Source organism: Ranitomeya variabilis, chromosome 1 (genome assembly GCF_051348905.1).
Source record: "Ranitomeya variabilis isolate aRanVar5 chromosome 1, aRanVar5.hap1, whole genome shotgun sequence".
In the NCBI taxonomy this organism is placed as follows: Eukaryota; Metazoa; Chordata; class Amphibia; order Anura; family Dendrobatidae; genus Ranitomeya; species Ranitomeya variabilis.
The window spans coordinates 447,303,628-447,328,722 of record NC_135232.1 but is presented as its reverse complement, the minus strand read 5'-3'; the positions used below and the strand labels follow the sequence as shown (position 1 = coordinate 447,328,722).

At 45.6% G+C, this 25,095-nt stretch overlaps 1 protein-coding gene and 1 non-coding gene across 3 annotated transcripts in view; both read right to left on the bottom strand.

Annotated features, from left to right (window-relative positions):
- HAUS6 (HAUS augmin like complex subunit 6) overlaps nt 1-25,095 on the bottom strand; it is an 89,669-nt gene that overhangs the window by 45,254 nt on the left and 19,320 nt on the right. For both annotated transcript variants that reach the window (XM_077249815.1, XM_077249813.1), the window contains exons 9-11: nt 6,790-6,986; nt 6,412-6,541; nt 6,119-6,218 (exon numbers count right to left, since the gene is read on the bottom strand). In XM_077249815.1, the coding sequence (XP_077105930.1) occupies nt 6,119-6,218; nt 6,412-6,541; nt 6,790-6,986 (427 nt within the window). The remainder of the gene's footprint in view (nt 1-6,118; nt 6,219-6,411; nt 6,542-6,789; nt 6,987-25,095) is intronic.
- On the bottom strand, nt 6,617-6,747 carry LOC143797472 (small Cajal body-specific RNA 8). Its single transcript, XR_013220495.1, has one exon.

Genomic DNA, 25,095 nt, shown 5'->3' with positions numbered 1-25,095 from the left:
TTTGTGGGCTGAAAGTGCCCCTCTCGGCTTATACTCGAGTCACGGTCTGTGGCAGGGTCGGCGGGTGAGGGCGCTGAGGCATACTTACCTAGTCCCAGCGATCCTGGCGCTCCCCCTGCCCGTCACACTGTCTTCGGGTGCCGCAGCTCTTCCCCTGTACAGCGGTCACGTGGGACCACTCATTAGAGAAATGAATATGGACTCCACTCCCATAGGGGTGGTGCCGCCTATTCATTTCTCTAATCAGCGGTGCCGGTGACCGCTGATAGAGGAAGAGGCTGCGGCACCCGGAGACCAGCTGTCCGGGGGAAGGAGCGGGATGCCGGGAGCAGGTAAGTATCACATATTTACCTGTCCACGATCCACACGCCGGGCGCCGCTCCGTCTTCCCGGCGTCTCTCCGCTCTGACTGTTCAGGTCAGAGGGCGCGATGACTCAGTGTGCGCGCCACCCTCTGCCTGATCAGTCAGTGCAGAGAGACGCCGGGACCGGACACTGAGGAGCTGCAAGCAAAAGAGGTGAGTATGTGTTGTTTTTTTTATTGCAGCAGCAGCGTTATATATGGCACAGATTTATGTGGAGCATCTATGGGGCCAAACTGAACGCTGCAGAGCATTCCATATGGGGCAGCTTTATAATGAGCATCTATGGGGCCAAACTGAACAGTGCAGAGCATATATGGCACAGCTTTATATGGAGCATCTATAGGGCCATAATGAACGGTGCAGAGAATTGTATATGGGGCACAGCTTTATATGGAGCATCTATGGGGCCATAATGAACGGTGCAGAGCATTATATATGGCACAGCTTTATATGGAGCATCTATGGGGCAATAATGAATGGTATGGAGCATCTATTTTTATTTTTGAAATTCACCGGTAGCTGCTGCATTTTCCACCCTAGGCTTATACTCGAGTCAATAAGTTTTCCCAGTTTTCTGTGGCAAAATTAGGGGGGTCGGCTTATACTCGGGTCGGCTTATACTTGAGTATATACGGTAATCAGCTTTCCGGGGCCAAATGGTTTTCCAAAGTGGATCTCAGAGGGGCATATAATCTGACACGGATTAGTGATGGTGGTGATGAGTGGAAGACAGGATTTTTAACGTCTGAAGGTCTCTTTGAAAATTGCGTCATGCCTTTTGGTCTAACAAATGCGCCCGCGGTTTTTCAAATTTTTATGAATTATATTTTTTTCTGAATATATTGGGAGATTTATTGTGGTTTATTTGGACGATATTCTAATTTTCTCACCTGACCTGGATTCACATTATATACAGGTCCGTTTGGTTCTGCAAAGGTTGAGAGATAATTGTTTGTTTGCCAAAATGAAAAATGAACATTTTCTGTTCAAGAAATATTCTTGAGTTTCATTGTGTCTGCCTTCGGGTTTAAGATGGATCCTGGGAAAGTTCAGGCCATCATTGATTGGGTTCAACTCAGCGACCTCCAGGCTCTGCAGCACTTTTTAGGGTTAGCAAATAGTTACAGAAAATTTATTAAAGGATTTTCTCAGATAGTCAAGCCTCTAACGGACCTCACTCAAAGGGGCGGAGCTAAAAGTTTGGTCGCCAAACGTTCAGAACAGGGTCTAAGAACGTGAGGGCGGATGCCCTCGTTTCGTAGTCTTGACACTGTCTCCTCCAGAAGCTCCTTCCTCCATTCTTCCTAAGGGTATTGTCGTGGCCATGGTTTCCTCGGAGCTGGAATGTGAAATCCATACTGCTCAGGCCTTGGCTCTTTCCAATACCCCTGGATGCAAGCTGTTTGTCCCTGTGTATCTCAGATTATGCCTTTTGCAAGAATACCATGATTCTGTGTTGAGTGGTTATCCTGGCATCACTGCCACCAGAAGGCAGTTGCTAGACTCTTTTGGTGGCCCACTATTCATTAGGATATTAGAGATTGTCTGTTTGTGAACCTTGTGCACGCGCTAAAGTACAGCATTGCCGGTCGGCAGGGGAATTGGCTCTTTTGCCAATTCCAGAAAGACCATGGACTCATTTGTCCATGGATTTCATTTCATGGGGGAATGACTGCTACTTGGGTGGTAGTCGATCGCTTCAGCACACAAGCTCACTTAGTCTCATTATCCGGGTTACGCAATGCTGAAAAGCTCTCCAAACTGTTTATTATTCATGTGGTACGTTTGCATGGGATTCCTCTAAATATTATATCGGATAGGCGTGTAAAATTAGTCTCTAGATTTGGGAGGGCTTTCTGCAAAAGATTGGGGATTGATTTGTCCTTTTCCTCTGCTTATCACCCTGAAACTGACGGTCAGACAGGACAAATCAGTCTTTGGAGCAAATTTTAAGATGTTTTGTCGTCAATCAGCAGGACAATTGGTCATCATTTCTTCCTCTGGCTGAGTTTGCCTTTAACAGTCAGGTTATGCCCCTTTCACACGAGTTTTGTGCTGTCAGTCACAATCCGTTGGCTCGACAGATCTGTCACAGATTGTGAAAAACTGATGAGACTGATCAGTTTTTTGGACGGATCCGACTAGCGGATCTGGCTAATTGGATCGGAGCATGCTCAGTTGAAAAAAAAAAAAAAAAAAAACATTTGAGGGGTCCGGCGCCATAGGCTTCCATTCTTGAAAACGACGGTCGGTGACAGATCTGTCGCTGTCCGTTTTTTTGACGTACACAAAAAACCGTTACTTTGTGCGTTGTCTCCAGCCGCCAGATGAAACGTGAGGCCATACGTCGCAATCTATCGCTAATACAAGTCTATGAGAATAAAACGGATCCGGAGGCATCAGTCGCCGGATCTGTTTTTTTTCAAAATTCGACGGATTGCGATTGATGGCAAAAAACTGATGTGTGCTAGGGGCCTCAATCAATCCACAGGGACCTCAGCATTTTTCTGTAATTACGGTTTTCATCCTCATTTTGGGGAGTTCTCCAGGATAAGTTCTGGGTGTCCTGGGGTGGATTTCACCATTCAAGAGCTGGGGGATGTCTGGAGGAGAGTTTAAAAAAAAACCATTGGGGTGGCTCAGCATCAGCAGAAGGCCGAAAGGAGGCGCTCTTCAGAGGGTCGCCTTCAAAGTAGGAGATAACGTATGGCTATCCTTTAAGAATATTAGATTGAAGTAGCCCTCGCTGAAGTTGGGTCCTAGATTCATAGGTCCGTATGAAATTCTGGAGGTGGTCAATCCAGGTGCCTTCCAGTTAAAGCTCCCTCAGTCTTTCCGTATTCCCAATGTGTTCCATAATTCCCTCTGTTATGTCTTCCCCGCCCCTGCCTCCTCCAGTGTATTGAGGGAAGCTTGGAATGTGAGGTACAAAGGTTCATTGATTCCCGAATGGTCTGAAATTCCCTTCAATATCCGGTACATTGGAAGGGGTATGGACCTGAGGAAAGATTTTGTGTTCTTGCTCATTCTGTAAGGACTGATCGGTTGGTCCAGGTCTTTCATCAGAGGTTTCCTGGGGGTCCGGTGCCCCCCCCCCCCCATCCTGTTTTACTGCACTACTTCCTGGACCCGACCTTGGATCGTTTGACCTCCCTTTACTAATCCAGTAAGTAATATTATATTACCGTTTGTATTGTAGTCTTTCACTCCATTTTTTTCGGAACCTACCGTATTTTCCGGCGTACAAGACGACTTTTTAACCCCTGAAAATCTCCTTAAAAGTCGGGGGTCGTCTTGTACGCCGGGAATCGCCTTGTACGCCGGGTGTATATGGTGGGTGGGGGGGGGGGGGGGGAGTGGTCCTGATGACGACGAGGGGGCGTCTCACAGGAAAGTGAGTATCCCCCATTACCTTATCATAGCGGCTGCAGCGTGGGGTCTCTGTGCTGGGAGCGGCGGCTGCTGTGCTGTGGTGCGGCAGCTCCTCTTCTGCAGTGTGGGGCCTCTGGTGCTGTGGGGTGGTGGCGGCGGCATATCTTCATGCAGTCGGGGCTCCTCCGGCATCTCAAAGCCTGGAAGCCCCGCCGGCAACTCCATCGGTGTAATGCCGTGGCCTCCGGGAAAATGGACGCTGCTTAGATTCAGATCTCGTGTCCCGAGATTTCGGGACGAGATCTGAATCTGAGCATGCGCAACCCCCAGCGGCCATTTTCCCGGAGGCCACCGCATCGCACCTATTGAGCTGCCTCCGGGAAAATGGCCGCTGCTCAGATTCAGATCTCGTCTCCCGAGACGAGATCTGAATCTGAGCAGCGACCATTTTCCCGGAGGCCACCGCATTGTACCGATGGAGTTGCCGGCGGGGCCTCCAGGCTTTAATGAGATGCCGGAGGAGCCCCGACTGCATAAAGATACGCCGCCACCCCACAGCACAGAGGCCCCACACTGCAGAAGAGGAGCCGCCGCACCACAGCACAGCAGCCGCCGCTCCCAGCACAGAGACCCCACGCTGCAGCGCTATGATAAGGTAATGGGGGATACTCACTTTCCTGTGAGACGCCCCCTCGTCGTCATCAGGATCACTCCCCCCCCCCCAAGGGCACATATTCACCGGCCCTATAAGACGACATACGGTGTATAAGAAGACCCCCGACTTTTTAAGAAGATTTTATTTTTTAACTGGTAAAGTTGGGGGGTCGTCTTATACGCCGGAAAATACGGTATTACTATAGTGACCTGCATCACATGCATGTTGTGTTTACTTATGTTATCAGTCTAATATACAAAGTCGTTTGGTAATCTGAAACATTTAAGTGACGAGCATGCAAAAGAATAGGAAATCAGGAAGGGGCAAACAGTTTCATGTAACTGTAAAATAAATTTATATATATTTTTAATACATTTTTTGACCAAACACTACTTCCAGTACGTCAAAAATATTGCTAATGGGAAGGTGTCTGAGAACTGCAGTATAACCATGATGTAATTGTGACAGCCCAAAAGATCACTCATCAATGTTTAGTAGATAGACGTCCAGTGGAATCAAATTCCTTCTGGCAGATACCTGAAGACCATGCCATTAGCATGGTAAAGGATTTCTCATAATCATAACTTGGAAAATGAAGGGGGGTGGGGGAGTTATTTACCTTTTAAAGGGAACCTGTCACCACGTTTTTGGAAGATGGGATAAAAATAGCGTTAAATAGGGGCAGAGGTGGGCGTTACATTAGTGTGTTTGTTATGCGTTTATTACCCACCTAAGTTGCCGAAATACCTTTGCAAAGTCTCCGTTTTCGCCTGTCAATCAGGCTGGTCTGGTCAAAAGGGCGTGTTGTCTTCCCCCAGATTTTGCGTAGTTTTCCGTTGGTGGCGTAGTGGTGTGCGCATGCCCAAGGTCCCGAATCCTCTGCCAGGGGATTTAAAAGAGCGCGCTGTTCGTTATTTCATTGGTGATCGGTGGGCGCGGCCATCTTCCTTTGGCCGCGCGTGCGCAGAAGCGGCGCTCTGCTGGCCGCGGCTTCAGGAAAATGGCCGCCGCGATATCCATCTGCGCACGCGCGGCATCCCACGGCCATTTTCCTGAAGCCGCGCCCACCGATCACCAATGAAATAACGAACAGCGCGCTCTTTTAAATCCCCTGGCAGAGGATTCGGGACCTTGGGCATGCGCACACCACTACGCCACTAACGGAAAACTACGCAAAATCTGGGGGAAGACAACACGCCCTTTTGACCAGACCAGCCTGATTGACAGGCGAAAACGGAGACTTTGCAAAGGTATTTCGGCAACTTAGGTGGGTAATAAACGCATAACAAACACACTAATGTAACGCCCACCTCTGCCCCTATTTAACGCTATTTTTATCCCATCTTCCAAAAACGTGGTGACAGGTTCCCTTTAATTAAAAAAATTAAAAATCTGTGCTCTCAAGAACATAGGACTTACTGTTCTTTGTCTAAATTACAGGCCACATCTGCAGTCCGTCAGCGGTTTCTTAGGCAAAGACCGCAGCAATCACAGGATCTTTGCTAAAGAGACTGGAAGGATTGCACTGAAGTGATTTGGATCACTAGATTCTACCAGCTTCAGTGCCGATGTCCTCAGATGCTGTAAAGGCAAATCTACCTCAGAAAGCAGCTTGGGAGAGGGCACAACTCGAATTAGTGGCACAGCCATGCTGATGGTCCGAACAGCGAGTCCTTTATAGGACATGAAGACTGCTAAGACGTAAGACATAAATAAAACTTCTCACCTGGGAGAGATGGGAAAAGATTATAAGGACTGTTTATGAAGTCTTCCTCTGTGGCAGGTTCAAATGAAAATAGAGGCAGGGGTGACTGAAATTGAAAATCCTGGGAGAGAATATGTAAAAAGGAGAAAAAAAAAATGGATAAGAACACCTGATAATCACCTATAAATGTATGACTCTTCCACCCAAGTTTAATGAAAGGTGTGCACGTTATTCTTAAATATATTCATGTTCATTTAAAAAGAATATATGAATAAAGATGTTTTTAAAAAATAAAAAAAGACCACCACACTTACTGGATTCAATGTCTTCGAGAGGCTGAATGGTGACTGGCCCAAAAACCTCTCCCATTTCTTATCCCATTCAATTTCTTTATCGCTTATCGATTTGTTAATGGACACCAGGTCCTCCCTTTTTATTTTATGCCTGAAATATTTAAAAAGAACAGCAAGATCAGATAATATTGAATTCATGAACTGACTACCAAAATTAAGCACAAAAACATGTCTGCCCCGTATCTGTCCGTTACGATTTCTCTCATTTCGTCCCGGTCATCAAAAGGCAGTGTTATTTTAGGGAGATTCTGTGACAAACAAGGCAAGTTTTCACTTTGTTTGTGTATCAGTCTCCCAATATTTAGCTTCTGCTCATCTTAAAGAAAAAAAAACCCTCACCTCATTTGCTTTATTCTTTGAAGAATTTCAGTTTCATACTTCACTTTTGCCAAGAGATACTGGAGGTCTACTACTTGGAATTCTTTGCCACCGTTGGGGACATTTTCTTCTTTAATCACCTTTAGGACTTCATTGAGTAATTGAATAACTGTGATAAAATTCACTTTTCCAGCTTCATACACATTTTCCAATTGCAACTGCATTAACAAGTAAAGACTTAATTAAAATAGTAAAGTTAGACTTAAGAAAAAAAATTTGCAGATCGGGGGCGCATATTGGTAACCAGAGGCCACCGCACTAGAGACCGGATAACATCCTCCTATAGCTGCTGCATTACACAGGCTATTGAGGGCTGCAGAATAATCCAACAGGGTAGGTCACATTAGCTTTATTTTACCAGATGTCTCGGGAACATGTTTATGTGGCACTTCTATAGGTAGGACAGGTTCTCCTCCTGCTCTTATTAGTGCATGTTTCCTCACACTGCACAACTCTCCTGTCCATACAATGTCTACTAGTGGAGGCGCCTGTAACCAGACCTGTCCAACAGCAAACCTCAAAAGTAAACTGCTTCTCCATTGGAGGAGACTGATGGACAGGACTGGTCACATGCTCCTCCACCAGCAGCCATTGTATGGACAGGAGAGCTGTGCAATCTGTGAGGAACCTGCACTAACAAGAGAAGAACCTGTCCTACCTACATAATAGGAAGTGCCATAAAATCATGTCCCCAACACATCTGAAAATAAAGAATGTTCAAAAACCCCAGCAACTAATTTGGCAGTCAGGAACAGACAATGTCATACATCGGCTATAGGAGGCAAATGGTGTAAAAGTTTTAATAAAACCTAATAAACATTTTTCAGCCCAAAATGAATGCATTTAACCCATTAAAAACCACAGATACGCCTTTTAACAGTAGTTAAGGGTACTTATTCCTCAGCGCCGCTTTTTAATGGCACTGAGAAATAAGGGTATAGCACCCGCCAGGGTCAGAAAATCTCCAGTCTCTGCTTATTCACCGAATAGCGGCGATAAAAAAAAAAAAAAAAGTGATTTAAAAATAATTTCTCTATCCTCTGTTATAATCTAGCTCATCAGAAAATAGAGAATTGTGGTCCCCCCCGAGCCCATGCATGCATGGTTAATCCATTTAGATACTTGTTATATGATATTCATTTTGTACTTTATGCTTTTTTGTAATCTGGATTGTGTTTTTTGAAATTATGGTAACTAATTTCTATAGGTGGATTAAAGTGAATCTGTCAGCAGATTACTTAGTGCAGCCATTCGGACACAGTTTTTAGATGTAGAATGCAGCAGAGTTGACAAAGCCAACCCTGCCCATACCAACCTCTATGTAAATTGTCTAGACAGTGATGGCTTATTAAAGGAGGGGGGCAAAGTCACAGTCGGAATTGCAAGCATATGCCAGCCAATCATAGCAATGATAAGCCGGTGAGAAAACCTTCAGAGTAAATAAACCGCAGAGGTCGACATGCGACAACCTTGATTTCCATGATTTCCATGTTTTAACCCCCCACCTCATGCATTTCTCAGATTACATAGCAAAAACCTGCTGACAAGATTCCCTTTAATTATGTTTTTTTGGCCATACAATTAACATTTCTTACTCGCTGTTGTATTATACAGTTCAGATGCCAGTCAAACTATTTTAGTGGTACAATAAACTACTATATCTTATCTGTTACAGGATGTGTGCCTAATCTTTAGGCCATGTGCACACGTTCAGGATTTTTCACGTTTTTTCGCTATAAAAACGTGATAAAAACACGAAAAAAACGCTTACATATGCCTCCTATTATTTACAGGGTATTCCGCATTTTTTGTGCAAATGTTTCATTTTTTTCCGCGAAAAAAATCGCATCGCGGAAAAAAAAGCAACATGTTCATTAAAAATGCGGAATTGCGGGGATTCCGCACACCTAGGAGTGCATTGATCTGCTTACTTCCCGCACAGGGCTATGCCCACCATGCAGGAAGTAAGCAGATTATGTGCGGTTGGTACCCAGGGTGGAGGAGAGGAGACTCTCCTCCACGGACTGGGCACCATATAATTGGTAAAAAAAAAAAAAGAATTAAAATAAAAAATCGTGATATACTCACCCTCTGACGGCCCCCGAAGTGTTCCCACCTCTCCGGTGCATGCTCTCTCTTCCGTTCCTATAGATGGTGTGGTTCAGGACCTGTTCTGACGTCGCTGTCTTGTGATTGGTCGCGTGACCGCTCATGTGACTTACGCGACCAATCACAAGCCGCGACGTCATCGAAGGTCCTGAACCACACCGGCATCTATAGGAACGGACGCCGCTGAGGAGATTGGCTGTCTGCAGAGGGTGAGTATAACAATTTTTTTAATTATTTTTAAACATTCTTTTACTATAGATGCTGCATAAGCAGCATCTATAGTAAAAAGTTGGTCACACTTGTCAAACAGTATGTTTGACAAGTGTGACCAACTTGTCAGTCAGTTTTCCAAGCGATGCTACAGATCGCTTGGAAAACTAGCATTCTGCAAGCTAATTACGCTTGCAGAATGCTAAAAAAAAAGCGCAAAAAAACGCAAAAAAAAAAATGCGGATTTCTTGCAGAAAATTTCTGGTTTTCTTCAGGAAATTTCTGCAAGAAATCCGGACGTGTGCACATACCCTCAAACAGTTTTTTTTCTGACATGATTAATCCCCATGACTAGTTAGGTCATTTAACTTTGTTCCCTGCTCAAGGTCTGTTCTCCCTGAAATACTGCAGCACTTCAAAGTGAAATTCTGTAAAACAAAGAAGAAAATCACCTCCGCACTGCTGCTGCGCGCTGACCCCAATGTGTACAACACCCTAAACCACACCGTCCGGTGCCGTAGCTGAAAATATCCTTTATAATACCAAAGGGGTGCTGCATCCAAAAACTGCATACATAGTCCATAGAAAGATAAAAGAAAATTGGAGCGCACTTACCCTGGTCAAATAGTCACCTTTTTATTAGGACTTGATACAAAAAAACAGAACACAGGGAGGGAAGTGGATGAAAAACGGACGACGGCCGTTTCGTGCAGCAAGGCACTTCAACGGGTCCTAAAGCTGAATGATCACCGGGAGGGTTTTGTAGACTGAATAAGCCACAAGCCCCGCCTCTCATTCAGCATATGGGTGGGGATAACCACCACAGATAGAAACAAACTTAAATGCATTAAAAACAACATACACAATTAAAAACAAACAATCTCTGTGAACAAGATCTAGAACAGAATCAAACATTACCTATAAGAGGATTAGCCAATCATAAGAACACTGCCATGTCGATCTTTTCATTCAGACCAAGCGGTCCTGCTGCGTCGGTGTGCAGAATCCACCTGGCCTCTCTGCACAAGAGGAGGCGGTGTAAATCTCCACCTCCCTCTGGCAGGGTCACCTGTTCTAATCCAGCAAACCGCAAGACCTGGACATTACCTGTATGGTGAGTTCTGACATGATCTATCAATCTCGGGGCCCCCTTTCCTGTCCTCACAGAATTAAAGTGCTCTCTGACGCGTACAAACATTGGCCGAATTGTTTTGCCAATGTAAAAAAAGCCGCAAGGGCAAAAAATAACATACCACATAGGTAGTTCTGCAGGATATAAAATCACGCACTATGTGCTGTACATGCCCTACTTTGGTTTATCCATGGTTTATCCATTTAGATACTTGTTATATGATCTTCATTTTGCACTTTATGCTTTTTTGTAATCTGGATTGTGTTTTTTGAAATTATGGTAACTAATTTCTATAGGTGGATTAAAGTGAATCTGTCAGCAGATTACTTAGTGCAGCCATTCGGACACAGTTTTTAGATGTAGAATGCAGCAGAGTTGACAAAGCCAACCCTGCCCATACCAACCTCTATGTAAATTGTCTAGACAGTGATGGCTTATTAAAGGAGGGGGCAAAGTCACAGTCGGAATTGCAAGCACATGCCAGCCAATCATAGCAATGATAAGCCGGTGAGAAAACCTTCAGAGTAAATAAACCGCAGAGGTCGACATGCGACAACCTTGATTTCCATGATTTCCATGTTTTAACCCCCCCACCTCATGCATTTCTCAGATTACATAGCAAAAACCTGCTGACAAGATTCCCTTTAATTATGGTTTTTTGGCCATACAATTAACATTTCTTACTCGCTGTTGTATTATACAGTTCAGATGCCAGTCAAACTATTTTAGTGGTACAATAAACTACTATATCTTATCTGTTACAGGATGTGTGCCTAATCTTTAGGCCATGTGCACACGTTCAGGATTTTTCACGTTTTTTTTGCTATAAAAACGTGATAAAAACGCGAAAAAAACGCTTACATATGCCTCCTATTTACAGGGTATTCCGCATTTTTTGTGCAAATGTTGCATTTTTTTCCGCGAAAAAAATCGCATCGCGGAAAAAAAAGCAACATGTTCATTAAAAATGCGGAATTGCGGGGATTCCGCACACCTAGGAGTGCATTGATCTGCTTACTTCCCGCACAGGGCTATGCCCACCATGCAGGAAGTAAGCAGATTATGTGCGGTTGGTACCCAGGGTGGAGGAGAGGAGACTCTCCTCCAGGGACTGGGCACCATATAATTGGTAAAAAAAAAAAAAAAAAAAAAGAATTAAAATAAAAAATAGTGATATACTCACCCTCTGATGGCCCCCGAAGTGTTCCCACCTCTCCGGTGCATGCTCTCTCTTCCGTTCCTATAGATGGTGTGGTTCAGGACCTGTTCTGACGTCGCTGTCTTGTGATTGGTCGCGTGACCGCTCATGTGACTTACGTGACCAATCACAAGACGCGACGTCATCGAAGGTCCTGAACCACACCGGCATCTATAGGAACGGACGCCGCTGAGGAGATTGGCTGTCTGCAGAGGGTGAGTATAACCATTTTTTTTATTTTTATTATTTTTAAACATTCTTTTACTATAGATGCTGCATAAGCAGCATCTATAGTAAAAAGTTGGTCACACTTGTCAAACAGTATGTTTGACAAGTGTGACCAACTTGTCAGTCAGTTTTCCAAGCGATGCTACAGATCGCTTGGAAAACTTTAGCATTCTGCAAGCTAATTACGCTTGCAGAATGCTAAAAAAAAAAAAAAAAAACGCAAAAAAAAAAATGCGGATTTCTTGCAGAAAATTTCCGGTTTTCTTCAGGAAATTTCTGCAAGAAATCCAGACGTGTGCACATACCCTCAAACAGTTTTTTTTCTGACATGATTAATCCCCATGACTAGTTAAGTCATTTAACTTTGTTCCCTGCTCAAGGTCTGTTCTCCCTGAAATACTGCAGCACTTCAAAGTGAAATCTGCTGGTTTGAAATGAAGGAGCCCACCTACAACTCTTGCTAACTGTTTAAGGCAGCTGAAAAGGTTCCCTTTAACATCCAATCACAAATCCTACATTGTACGCCTTACCCTGTTTGGTGCAGACTCCGGTGATAAGCCGCCCTCCCCCCCCCCCCTCTTCCGTCTCACTCCCCGTGTCTTTTACCAATCACTACACCAGGATGGATGCAACTCTTATTGATCTCTTACATACAAATGTTAGCTCACATCAGTTTCAGAATTCAGGGGAGGGATTGTAATGGTGCTGTCATGATGGACTCCTGGAATTATAATTACCGGTAGGTCTAATTCCTATTTTCCCAGGATGTCCCCCCTTATGACAGCACGACAGGAGAAATACAAATAAACGTCATTCTAGGGTGGGACCACTGCTTAAAGGACTTTCCGCCCGTAAGCCAACTGTTGACCTGACATCACATCTAGTTTGTAGTGTTTACAGAAGGTCGTTATATTAGACCAAGTTGCAGCCCTGCAAATCTGGCCTATGGAAGCCCCTGCTCTTTCGGCCCAGGATACAGAAATCGCCCTTGTGGAGTGGGCTTTAATTTTAAAGCAGGGGATCTTTTTTCACTGACTCATGTGCTAGAGCTATAGTTGACATGATCCACCTAGACAAAGTTAATTTCAAAGCTTTTTTACCCTTATTCTTCCCTGCATATTGTCTGAAAAGATTTGAATCTTGCCTCCAGGAAGCTGTGACCTCTACATAGCGAATCACAGCCCTCCTCATGTCTAATGTGAAACAGCCTCTCTCACTTTTTAGGGAGATGACAAAAAGATAGAAGAACTATCTCTTGGCTCAAAATTTGACTGAGACAACCTTCGACAAAAAGGAAGAGTCAAGCCTAAATATTAATCGATCCTCTAGGATCTGCAAATAGGGATCCCTGACTGACAGTGCCTGTAATTCACCCAAATGCTTTGCCGACGTGACTGCCACCAGGAATGCAGTTTTCACAGAGAAAGTGGATACTGAATTCCTCCTGGGGCTCATAGGAGGATCTGCACAACGTACCCAACACAAGGTTTAGGTCCCAAGGAGGAATGGTCTCTGTGGGTCTTAAGGTTCTCTCGAGCCATTACCAGGTTGCTACCCAAGGGTGGTCTGCTAAAGGAAAGTCCATGAAAGCACTAAGGGCAGAGATCTGTACCTTTATCGTACTTGGCTATAGGCCCATCTCAAATCCTTTCTGGAGGAAGTCCAATATTCTGGGAATGTCTGGGCGGGCAGTGCTCGAAGTAGATTCCCCCATGTAAGAACAGAACCTCTTCCATATTTTGGAATAGATCGCTGATGTTACTGGTTTCCTACTCACTTGCATAGTAGCTATCACCTTGTCTAACAACCCCCTAGAGCTTAGGATTTTCCCCTCAGGTTCCAGAATGTAAGGCACATTAGACAAGGGTCTTGGTGCCAGAGGGGACCTTGGGACAGCAGGTCACGTCTGTCTGGAAGAGGAACTGGGTCTCCCAAAGTCAAGCGATGCAATATTGGGAACCAACTCCTCTTAAGAAAGAAGGGAGATACCAGAAAGAAGGGAGATACCAATATCACTGCGGCCAGATCTTTAATTTTCCTCAGGATCCTTGGAATGAGGGGTAAAGCATACAGAAGACCTTCTTCCCAATTCCGAGATAGGGCATCCTCTGGGCTGTCACCTGGATTTATAGAGAAGAATCTTGCCACCTTCGTGTTCTACCGAGTCGCAAACAGGTCTATACATGGTGTTCTCCATCTCTGGGTCAGCTGGTGAAATACTTCCAGGTTCAGTTCCCACTCGGACGACCAAAGCTTTTTCCTGCTGAGAAAGTCTGCCTTTATGCTCTCGGAACCCTTGAAATGCACCACGGAGATGGATCGGATGTTTCTTTCCGCCCACCGAAATATACTTTCTGCTAAGTTCTGTAGGAGCTGGCCTCTTGGACCACCCTGACGCCGCAAAAAGGAAACTGCTGTGATGTTGTCCGACAGGACTTTCACATGACAATCTCTGACCGTATCCTGACAATGTTGCAGAGTCTCCCATCTGCCTTTAGCTCTCTGTAATTGGAGGATCTTTGGTCTTCCGGGCACCATGTACCCTGCAGGAAACAACCCTCCACCTCTGCACCCCATCCGTTCAGACTTGCGTCGGTGGTAACGCGGAAGTAGGAAGAAAGCATCCATGGAACTCCTCCTCCGAGATTGTCCCTGGATGTCCACAATGACAGGGAATGCTTTAGACTGGCTGGGAATCTCATCTTCCTGTCCAGGCCCCAGTGATGCCTGTTCCAGGATGTAAGGACCAAACTTTGAAGCCGTCTTGAATGAGCCTCACTCCAATGTACGCTTAGAATACAGGATGTCATCAGTCCTAGGTTCCTCATGGTGTATCTGATGGAGGTTGTCCTCTTCCTCTGTAATGCCCAGATCCTGCTTCTGATCTCTTCCTGTTTCACACAGGGCAGGAAAGACATCATGCGTTGTGAGTTGAGGAGGACTCCTAAGAACACCTTCTGGGTCCCTGGATGTAGGTCAGACTTCTCCCAGTACACTTGCCAACCTAGGCCCTCTAGAACAGAGGTCCCCAACCGCCGGTCCGCGGACCGAGACCGGGCCGTTGGGGTTTTTCAGCCGGTCCGCGGCGCCGCAGCTCTTCCCCTGTTCAGCGGTCACGTGGGACCGCTGATTAGAGAAATGAATAGGCTGCTCCACCTCCCATAGGGGCGGAGCCGCCTATTCATTTCTCTAATGAAGCGGTGCCGGTGACCGCTGATAGAGGAAGAGGCTGCGGCACCGAAGAGCAGCTGTCCGGGGGAAGGAGCGGGACGCCGGGAGCAGGTAAGTATGTCATATTCACCTGTCCTGGTTCCACACGCCGGGCGCCGCTGTCTCCATCTTCCCGGCGTCTCTCTCTCCTCACTGACTGTGCAGGCAGAGGGCGCGATGACTTATATAATGTGCGCGCCGCCCTCTGCCTGATCAGTCAGTGCAGGGAGACGCCGGGAAGATGGCGCCGAGGAGCTGCAAGAGAGGTGAGTATGTGTTTTATTATTTTTATTGCAGCAGCAGCAGCACAGCTATGGGGCAATAATAAACAGTGCAGAGCACTGTATGGCACAGCTATGGGGCAATTATGAACGGTGCAGAGCACTATATGGCACAGCTATGGGGCAATAATGGTGCAGAGCACTATATGGCACAGCTATGGGGCAATAATAAACAGTGCAGAGCACTATATGGCACAGCTATGGGGCAATTATGAATGGTGCAGAGCACTGTATGGCACAGCTATGGGGCAATAATGGTGCAGAGCACTATATGGCACAGCTATGGGGCAATAATGGTGCAGAGCACTGTATGGCACAGCTATGGGGCAATAATGGTGCAGAGCACTATATGGCACAGCTATGGGGCAATTATGAACGGTGCAGAGCACTGTATGGCACAGCTATGGGGCAATAATGGTGCAGAGCACTGTATGGCACAGCTATGGGGCAATAATGGTGCAGAGCACTGTATGGCACAGCTATGGGGCAATTATGAACGGTGCAGAGCACTATATGGCACAGCTATGGGGCAATTATGAACGGTGCAGAGCACTGTATGGCACAGCTATGGGGCAATAATGGTGCAGAGCACTATATGGCACAGCTATGGGGCAATAATGGTGCAGAGCACCAGGGAAACAAGCATGGTGCTCCCACTCATTCTGAACCTATGGTAAGTTGAATCACATTCTCATTATAAAATGTCATAATTATATGATAAGTATGCACTAAGCTCCATCCCTCCATAACCCCACCCCCATATGACCAAAGCCCCGCCCCTGCCCCACCCCCACCGGGCCATGGAAAACTGGTCTGGCTTAAAGCCGGTCCCTGGTGCAAAAAAGGTTGGGGACCTCTGCTCTAGAACATCGATAGTCTGGCTCAGCTGTTGATGGAGGTGGATAGCAGAGTCCACTACCAGCAGGATGTCGTCCAGGTAGGGGACCACGATAATCCCTTGCTTCCTCAGAAAAGCTGCCACCTCCATCATTATCTTCGTAAAGATGCGTGGGGCTGAGGATAGGCCAAATGGAAGGCATGTAAACTGGAAATGGTGGATTGAACCCTGACGCTGTAAAGCGAAACTCAAATATTGGAGGTGGTCTGGGTGAATCGGCACGTGATAATATGCATCTCTTAGATCTAAGGTGCACATGGCGTTCCCCCCCCCACTAGCTGGATGGTTGATTTTATTGTCTCCATTTTGAATCTTTTGCACCTGACCCACTGATTCAGGGGCTTTAGATTTATGATGGTCGAATACTTGCCTGAAGACTTTTTTATGGAGAACACGGAGGAATAATGGCCCTGGTCTACTTCCACAGTAGGTACCAGCTCGACTGCCCCCAACTTGAAGAGGTTCCCGACATCTGTCCAGAGCCTGCTTTGCCTGGCAAGGGTATGGGGATTGGCGATGCAAACCTGATGGGGTGGGAGTTTGGAAAAGTCTATCCTGTAACCTTCTCCTATGGTTCACAGGATCCACTTGTTGTTCATTATGGTTCCCTCAGAGGAAAAACTGCAGTTCCCTCCCCTCCTTACCTTCCTGGCGTCAAGACCTTCTATGTGCGGCAGAGGAGGACTGGGTGGATCTACCTTTATGTCCCTTGGGGTAACTCCACCTGCCCGATTTCCCCTTATAGTCCTGCCTAGGGGACTGATGTGGTCTACAAAAAGAACAAAATCTTTTGTCTTTTCTCTCCGGGAACCCTTTTGTCAGCGGCCCTCTCTAAAATGTAGTCTAGTACTTGACCAAAGCCATGTGTACCCGAGAAAGGGATTATTTATTATTATAGCGCCATTTATTCCATAGACCTTTACATGTGAGGAGGGGTATACATAAAAAACAAGTACAATAATCTTAAATCAATACAAGTCACGACTGGTACATGAGAGGACCCTGCCCATGAGGGCTCAATATACAAGGGATGGGTGAGAATACAGTAGGCGAGGGTAGAGCTGGTCGTGCAACGGTTTGGTCTATTGGTGGCTAATGCAGGTTGTAGAATTGATGTAAGAGGTAGGTCTTCAGGTTCTATTTGAAAGTTTCCACTGTAGGCGAGAGTCTGATGTGTTGGAGTAGAGCGCTCCAGAGTATGGGGGATGCATGGGAGAAATCAAGTATGCGATTGTGGGAAGAAGAGATAAGAGGGGAGTATAGAAGATCTTGTGAGGATCGAAGGTTGATTGCAGGTAAGTACCGGGAGACAAGGTCACAGATGTATGGAGGAGACATGTTGTGGATGGAGCAGAGCTTGCTTTTAGATTGGCTGTCCCCTGACCATGTTTTAAGCCAGATGGCCAGCCGCGTCGAGTTAGAGAGCACGTTACTCCTAGCTGCAAACCTTACAGACTCTGCTGAAGCATCTGCCATAAACTGTGTCGCCATTTTTAACATAGGGATAGATTCCGACAAAATCTAACACCCCTAGAGAGGTTATATCTGAGTGGACAGCTTGTCAATCCAGACACACATGGACCTAGCTACAGAGGTGGCTGCTATATTGGTGTTAATAATCGCCACCGAAGACTCCCATCTTCTTCTCAACAGTCCCTCTGCTTTCCTGTCCATGGCATCCCGCAGGCAGAGAGAGTCTTCAAATGGTATAAATGTATTTTTCGCTGCCCTGGCAATAGGTATGTCCACTTTAGGGATCTCCCCCCATTCCTTGATCTCCGAAGGGTCAAAGGGGAGAGGAGCCTTAAAGTCTCGAGGGATGACTAGGCGATTTTCTGTATCTTCCCACTCTTCCAGGATCATGGCTCTAATGTGCTGGTTGACCGGGAATAGTCTATTCCTTTGTGTTCTGTGACCACCAAACATCTCATCCTGAACCATGTGAGGGACCTTCGCTTCTTCATAGTTGCTCTCACTGCCTTCAATAAGTCGTCCGTATTTTCAGATGAGAAAAATAAAACTGATTACTTACCGGTAATACTCTTTTATAGAGCCACGACAGCACCCACGAGAGGGGATCCGCCCCTAGGAACAGGAAACCCGCCCCTAGGAACAGGAAACCCTATAGAGAGATAAAAAGGGACATTTCCCCCTGCTCCCACAGTTGGGTTACAGAGAATGAGAGGAACCGCCCACCAGTATTCGTAGGCAATGCAATATTATTTATATTTAGTTAACTTAAATATGAGTAACTAAAACTATTCACCCTTAAAAGTGCAAAACTAACTATTAGGGAGGGAAGTGAAGGGGTGCTGCCGTGGCTCTATAAAAGAGTATTACTGGTAAGTAATCAGTTTTTTTCTCTTCACCACGACAGCACCCACTTGATTGAGAGACTTACAGAGATAGTCAGGGGGGGGGGGGGGGGGAATCAAAGTGTTAAGAACTGATCTACCGAAAGATAAGTCAGTGGAGGAGGATAGGATTAATCTGTAGTGATCATAAAAGGTAGTAGGAGAAGACCAAGTTGCGGCCTTACATATTAGTTCTATTGGGACCTCCGCTCTTTCAGCCCAGGATGATGCCATCACCCAGGTGGAGTGTGCCTTTACAGTCTCAGGCGGATTTTCCCCTTTTGATGAATAGGCCAGGCATATTGCATCCCGAATCCACCGAGCTAATGTACCTTTAATGACTCCAGATCCTTTCTTATGAACCTGGAAGGAATCGAAGAGAGCCCTGCTCTTCCTCCAAAGGCTAGTTCTGTCTAAGTAAGCTTTCAGGGCCCTTTTTACGTCTAGTGTATGGTATTTTTCCTCTTCCTGATTTGCGGGGTTACTATAGAAGGAAGGAAGGAAAATTTCTTGAGATCTACGGAATTTGGTACATACTTTAGGTAAGTAAGAAGGGTCTGTTTTTAGGACAATTCTATCCTGGAGTATTGACCAAAAAGGAGGATCTACTGATAATGCCTGTATGTCACTTACTCTTCTTGCCAATACCAAGGCGACAAGAAGAGCTGTCTTAAGGGAGACGAGTTTTATGTGGGCTGAGTGTAGTGGCTCGAAAGGGTGCCCAGTTAAGGCTTCGAGGACTAAATTAACATCCAATGGTGGTATGTGGGGAATTTGGACTGATTATGACCTTTAGAACGCTGAAATACATCGGGCTACCCACATGTCTCCTGCAATATTGTGACTATATAAGGCTCCTAGGGGAGAAACCTGTACTTTCAAAGTATTAACTGATAGGCTTAAATCACGCCCCCTTTGGAGAAATTCTAAAATAGAATAGATGGGAATTTCGTTTGACAGAGCTGTTGGGTAGAAACTTAGAAATTTCTTCCACACCCTTACATATATAGATGAAGTAGATCTTTTCCTACTTAGTAGAAGGGTATCAATTACTTTATCTGAAAAGCCTATTAGTTTTAGAAGCTGCCTCAAATTCCAGGCTGTCAACCGTAGGCCCTTCACATGAGGGTGGTTGAAGGGACCCTGGAAGAGAAGATCCTGAACCTCTGGGAGAATCCATGGATCAGAGATTGACATGGCTCTGAGCCAGGAAAACCATGGTCTCTTGGGCCAAAATGGAGCTATTAGAATCACATTTGCTCTGTCCTCCCTTATCTTCCTGATCACGGTTGGAGGACGTATCAATGGGGGAAAGGCATATGCCTTTTGGAATGTCCATGGAACTTAGAGGGCATCGATGATATTGGGATTGTCGGTCAAAAATAGAGAAGCTTGTCTGTTGCTCCTTGTAGCCAAAAGATCTATTTCGGGTATGCCCCATTTCTCAGTTATCATTGTGAAGATATGACTGTTGAGAACCCACTCTCCTTGGTGGAGGGTGTGACGGCTGAGAAAATCCGCCTTTGAATTGTCCACGCCTTTGACATGCAGTGCTGATAAGGATAGAATATGTTTCTCGGCCATAGCTAGGATGTCGTCGGCTATAGACATGAGAGTTCCTGATCTTGTTCCTCCTTGATGACTTATGTATGTGACTGATGTCATATTGTCTGACAATATTCTTGTATGTGTTCCGTGTAGCTGCGGAAGGAATTTACACAAGGCATGATAGATAGCTTTTAGCTCCCTTTCATTAGATGAATCATTTGATTCCCTAATAGACAACTGACTGATCTCCTAGGTGTGCTTCCCAACCACTAGGACTAGCATCAGTAAAAATTGTTTTTGAGGGTTTAACCACCCAGGGGACCCCACTGACAAGGTGATTTGGCTCTAGCCACCAGGTCAGGGATTGGATTACTTCTGTTGGTTGGGATAATCGACCATCTAAATGACCCTGCAATCTTTCTTCTTCCTGTAAAATTGTATACTGTAATCGCCTAGTATGGAATTGAGCCCATGGGACAGCCGGAATACATGATGTGAAAGAACCAATAAGGTACATGCCTTCTCTTAGGGAAATTATGGGGTTATTAACCACTGATTGTACTTTGTTTCTAATTGTTAACTGTTTAGATTCTGGAAGAAAACATCTCTGGCTTACAGAGTCTAATAAGACCTAGAAACGTTTGGCGAGTTGTTGGAGACAATCTGGATTTTTCCCAATTAACCACCCCAATCCCTGCAGGGATGAAATTATATCAACCAGGTGTTGCCGACACTGTGAAGGGGAATTTCCCACCACTAACAAGTCATCTAAGTATGGTACTAGGATGGTGTCTTAACCTTAAATATGACATTACTTCTGACATTAATTTGGTGAAGACTCTGAGAACTATTGACAGTCCAAAGGGCATTGCTGTATATTGAAAATGACGTACTTGCCCCTTCATCATGATCGCCACACGCAGATATTGCTGATGTTCGATAAAGATTAGTAGATGGTAATACGCATCTTTTTGGTCTAGGACTGCAGAAGAAGGGAAGCAGAAGTTTTACAGTGGATCGGATAGACTCCATTTTGAAGGTTTGATTTTCTAAGAAGATATTTAATCTCTTAGGCTACTTTCACACACAGCATATTTGCTGCGTATTTTTACGCGCGCGTATTTTGCTGCTGCTTTACCTGCGTTTTTTTACGCAGGCAAAAAACGCAGCTGCTTTCACACACTGCGTTTTTTGCTGCGTTTTTTGCAGCTGCGTTTTTTTCAGCATTGTGTACTGAAAATAAAGTTTGTTTGAAAAAAAAAAAAAGGGGAAAAAAAAAAAAAAAAAAAAAAGAGTCATTGAGGTCATTTCCTGTCTTTATGACTCGGAATACAATACACACTGGAGTTAACATCATGTCGATTCTGCCAGCTGCAATGGCCTTGAGCCAAAGACGCCTCAGCAAGCGGAACAGACATCAGCTGGGGTGTACTAACCCCACTGTCACTAACCCCAGGTTACTAGGGCAGGCGTCAGTCAGACGCCCCCCCTCGTAACCCTGTACGGTAAGGGTATGTTCACACGATCCTGATTTCAATCCTTTTTTTTTCAGGACAAAAACCGCAGCTCTTGGCAGAAAACGCAGGTGCGTTTTTGGTGCGGTTTTTAGTGCGTTTTTTTATGCAGTTTTCTCTGCAGATTGTCTGTGTTTGACACAAATAAAGCTTTAACTGCAGTGGGGGAAAAAAAAAAAGAAATGATGTCATTTCCTTGTCCAACCCTTTTCTTCTTCCATCCTCCATTTTGGGACTAAACACCAAAATGAGTGGACGTGTTTTGAATGACAGCGCTCCGCAGAGTGCTGAGCGTAGGCCAGATCACAGCCCGCGGATCCAGCTCTATCCAGCTATTTAAGTCTACGTTCACATTTGCGGTCTGCGCCGCAGCGTCGGGCGCCGCATGCGTCATGCGCCCCTATATTTAACATGGGGGCGCATGGACATGCGTCGCACTTGCGTTTTGCGCCGCATGCGTCACTGCAGCGTACGCATCCGGCCGCAGAGAACGCAGCAAGTTGCATTTTTGCTGCGTCCAAAATCAATAAAAAAAAGGACGCATGCGGCGCACAACGCAAATGTGAACATAGCCTAAGTGCCACGTATTTAAGTGCCACGTATTTCAGTGTCACATATTTCAGTGCCACGTATTTCAGTGCCACATATTTCAGTGCCACATGCCACATATTTCAGTGCCACGTGCCACGTATCAAAGTGCCACGTGCCACGTATCAAAGTGCCACGTGCCACATATTTCAGTGACACGTGCCATGTATTTCAGTGCCACGTATCACGTATTTCAGTGCCACGTATTTAAGTGACACGTATCACGTATAAGTGCCACGTGTCACGTATTTAATTGCCACATATTTAAGTGCCACGTATCAAGATTTTCCATGGAGAACAGACACATCCAGAGATATGTCTGCTCTCCACGGCTGCAGCAACACACTGACAGGAGCCATAGTTCCTGTCGGTGTGTCACTGCGCATGCGCGAGCGAGTTTACCGGCGGTCATTGACCCCGGCACTCTCGCTTAACGGCAGTGCTGCGTTGGAAAGTTCAACGCAGCTGTACTGCTGTTAACCGAGACGCCGGAGTCATTGAACTCCGGGACAGTACGCGATACACTGCTAGGAGCTTCGCTCCTGGCAGTGTATCGCCGGAGAGCAGCCGATCGGCGTGGGACACTCGTTTTATGGATTCTGCGGACAGGGAGTATGGATTTGGTTTATTATTTTGTGATTTTTTTCCTGGAGGATCGAGGGCTTCGCCTACAAGTGTGCTGTTGGTGAGTATATACTCTGTTATGTGTTGTATGTACTGTACTGTACTGTGTGTCATGTATGTGTATTGTGTGTAGGTGTTTTGTGTAACTTTACAATTGTGCTAAGTCGCCGGACACAGGGACAACTCTCCCATCCTAATACCGGATGGGAGTAGTAGTCCCATACGGCGACTTAGCACAATGGTGGCACTAGCGTCGCATGGGGACACACACACTCCATGCTGCTTCACTGGGGGGCGGGGGCTTCCCTCTTCCTGTCCGACGTCACGTCCGGTCCTGGGTGTCAACCCCTCCGTACAAAGACGCCGACACCCAGGACAAAGGCGCTGTGTGTGGACGGTAAATATGGGGCCCTATGGGGATACGCAGACACGCCGCTGCGTAAAGAATTGACATGTCAATTCTTTTTACGCCGGCGTGTTTGCAGACAAAAGCGCCGCTTTTTTTGCGGTGTGTCTGAACGGCAAAGTGAATTTCTCATTCACTTTGCCGGCAGACGAAAATGACATTGCGCATTTTTGAAAAGCGCCCGCAAAATAGCGCTCAAAAATGCGCTATGTCTGAAAGTAGCCTTAAGGTTTATTATAGCGCTGTATGAACCGTCTGGTTTTGGGACCAAAAATAAAGGGGATTAAAATCCCTTTCCCTTCTGATGAAACGGGACTTCCACTAATACCCCTTTGGATAGGAGATTTATTATTTCCTGCTCCAAAGCCTCCTGCTGATTGAGATTTTAAAGAAGTCAATAGAAATGAGTCCGGAGGGACCCGGGCAAATTTTAATTTTAGGCCAGAAGTTATGAGGCTAGTTGCGCAAGAGTTGGAAGTTATTTGCCACTGTCTGAAGAAAAAAAAAAAAAAAGGACAATCTACCACCTACGGGTAGATCTGCTCTAACGGGGCTTGTCTTCTGTTTTAAATGGGCACTTCCAAAAAAATGCACCTTTTTGTTTGGTGTCTCTACTGGCCCAGCAGTCCTGGTTTTTAAAATCCTTTTATTAAATACTGGTTTCCGGAATGCTCTCCCTGGCATAGAAGGCCACATTAGTTTAGATTTTGTTTGGAGATCTCCTTTCCAACCCTTTAGCCAAAGAGCTCGGCATGCTGCGTTAGTCAGGCCTGCTGATTTAGCCGCTAACCGAATGGAGTCAGCAGATTAATCCGCCAAGAAGGCTGCAGCACCTCTGATCAAGAGTATAGAGATCAATTTATCTCTAGAGAGCCTGCCTTTTAACCCCTCCTCTAGGTCATTTAACCAGACTAACATGGATCTTGCCGTACATGTAGCTGATATAGCAGGTTTGAATGCCCCTGCACATGATTCCCATTCCCTCTTTAACAGGGAATCCGCTTTATGGTCCAGTGGGTCTTGAAAAGAACCTGAATCCTCTGACAGCAAGGTTTTTCTAGACGTGGATGCTACCGCCACATCCACCTTAGGGGCTTTTGTCCATGTTGATATATCTTCATCATTAAAGTGATAGCGTCTTTTTGATAATGGTAAACCTCTTTGCCCCAGGCTTTCCCATTCTTTTTTAACAGAATTTTTGATTGCTGCTATTACTGCAAAAGTTTTCCTTTTTGATAAGCCAGTGAACATTATGTCCTGTAGCGTTTTAGGGTCTTTAGTGTCTTCGATACCCATGGTGTTACAGACAGATTTAGCAAGATTATCAATGCTTTCTGACGGAAAGCACTTGTCTTGTTAACCCTCTGAGGAAACGTATTCCTGGGAAATGTCCGTATCTCTATCCTTAACATCAGTAGACTGGTCAGATTTTGGTGAGTCATATTTCCTCCCATTTTTATTTTCAGGAATACTCTCGGAACATCGTAAGGTTCGTAACTCATCTCTAATCATTTTTCTAAAGTCTTCCGACCTTACTCAGGATTCTTCACGTAAGGTGGATTCAATGCATGTGTGACACAGTCTTTTTGTATGAGTATCCGGGAGGGGCTGGGAACATAAAGCACATTGTTTGTGTTTCGTTTTTTCGGTTCTTTTTGCCTAGGGTGCACAGAAGAGGGAACAATGATCAGCTTAATAGGGTGGAATACACACTCATCCCAGTGAAGCTATATGCCAAGGTACCAGCTGAAGAGGAGGAGACGGAGACACAGGCTGAGGAATAGATCGGTCCGATCTCTTATCCTTGGTACTCCTTGTGGAGGACCTGCTTTGTTTGGAGCGTCTGCTGCTGCTTGTACGGCTGCCAGGCGTTTTTGCTGTCACTTCTACAGAAGGCACCGCAGGGTCCTGAGGGTATGCCATGTTGGACACCGGAGTATCTGCGCCAGTGTTTTTTTTTTTTTTTT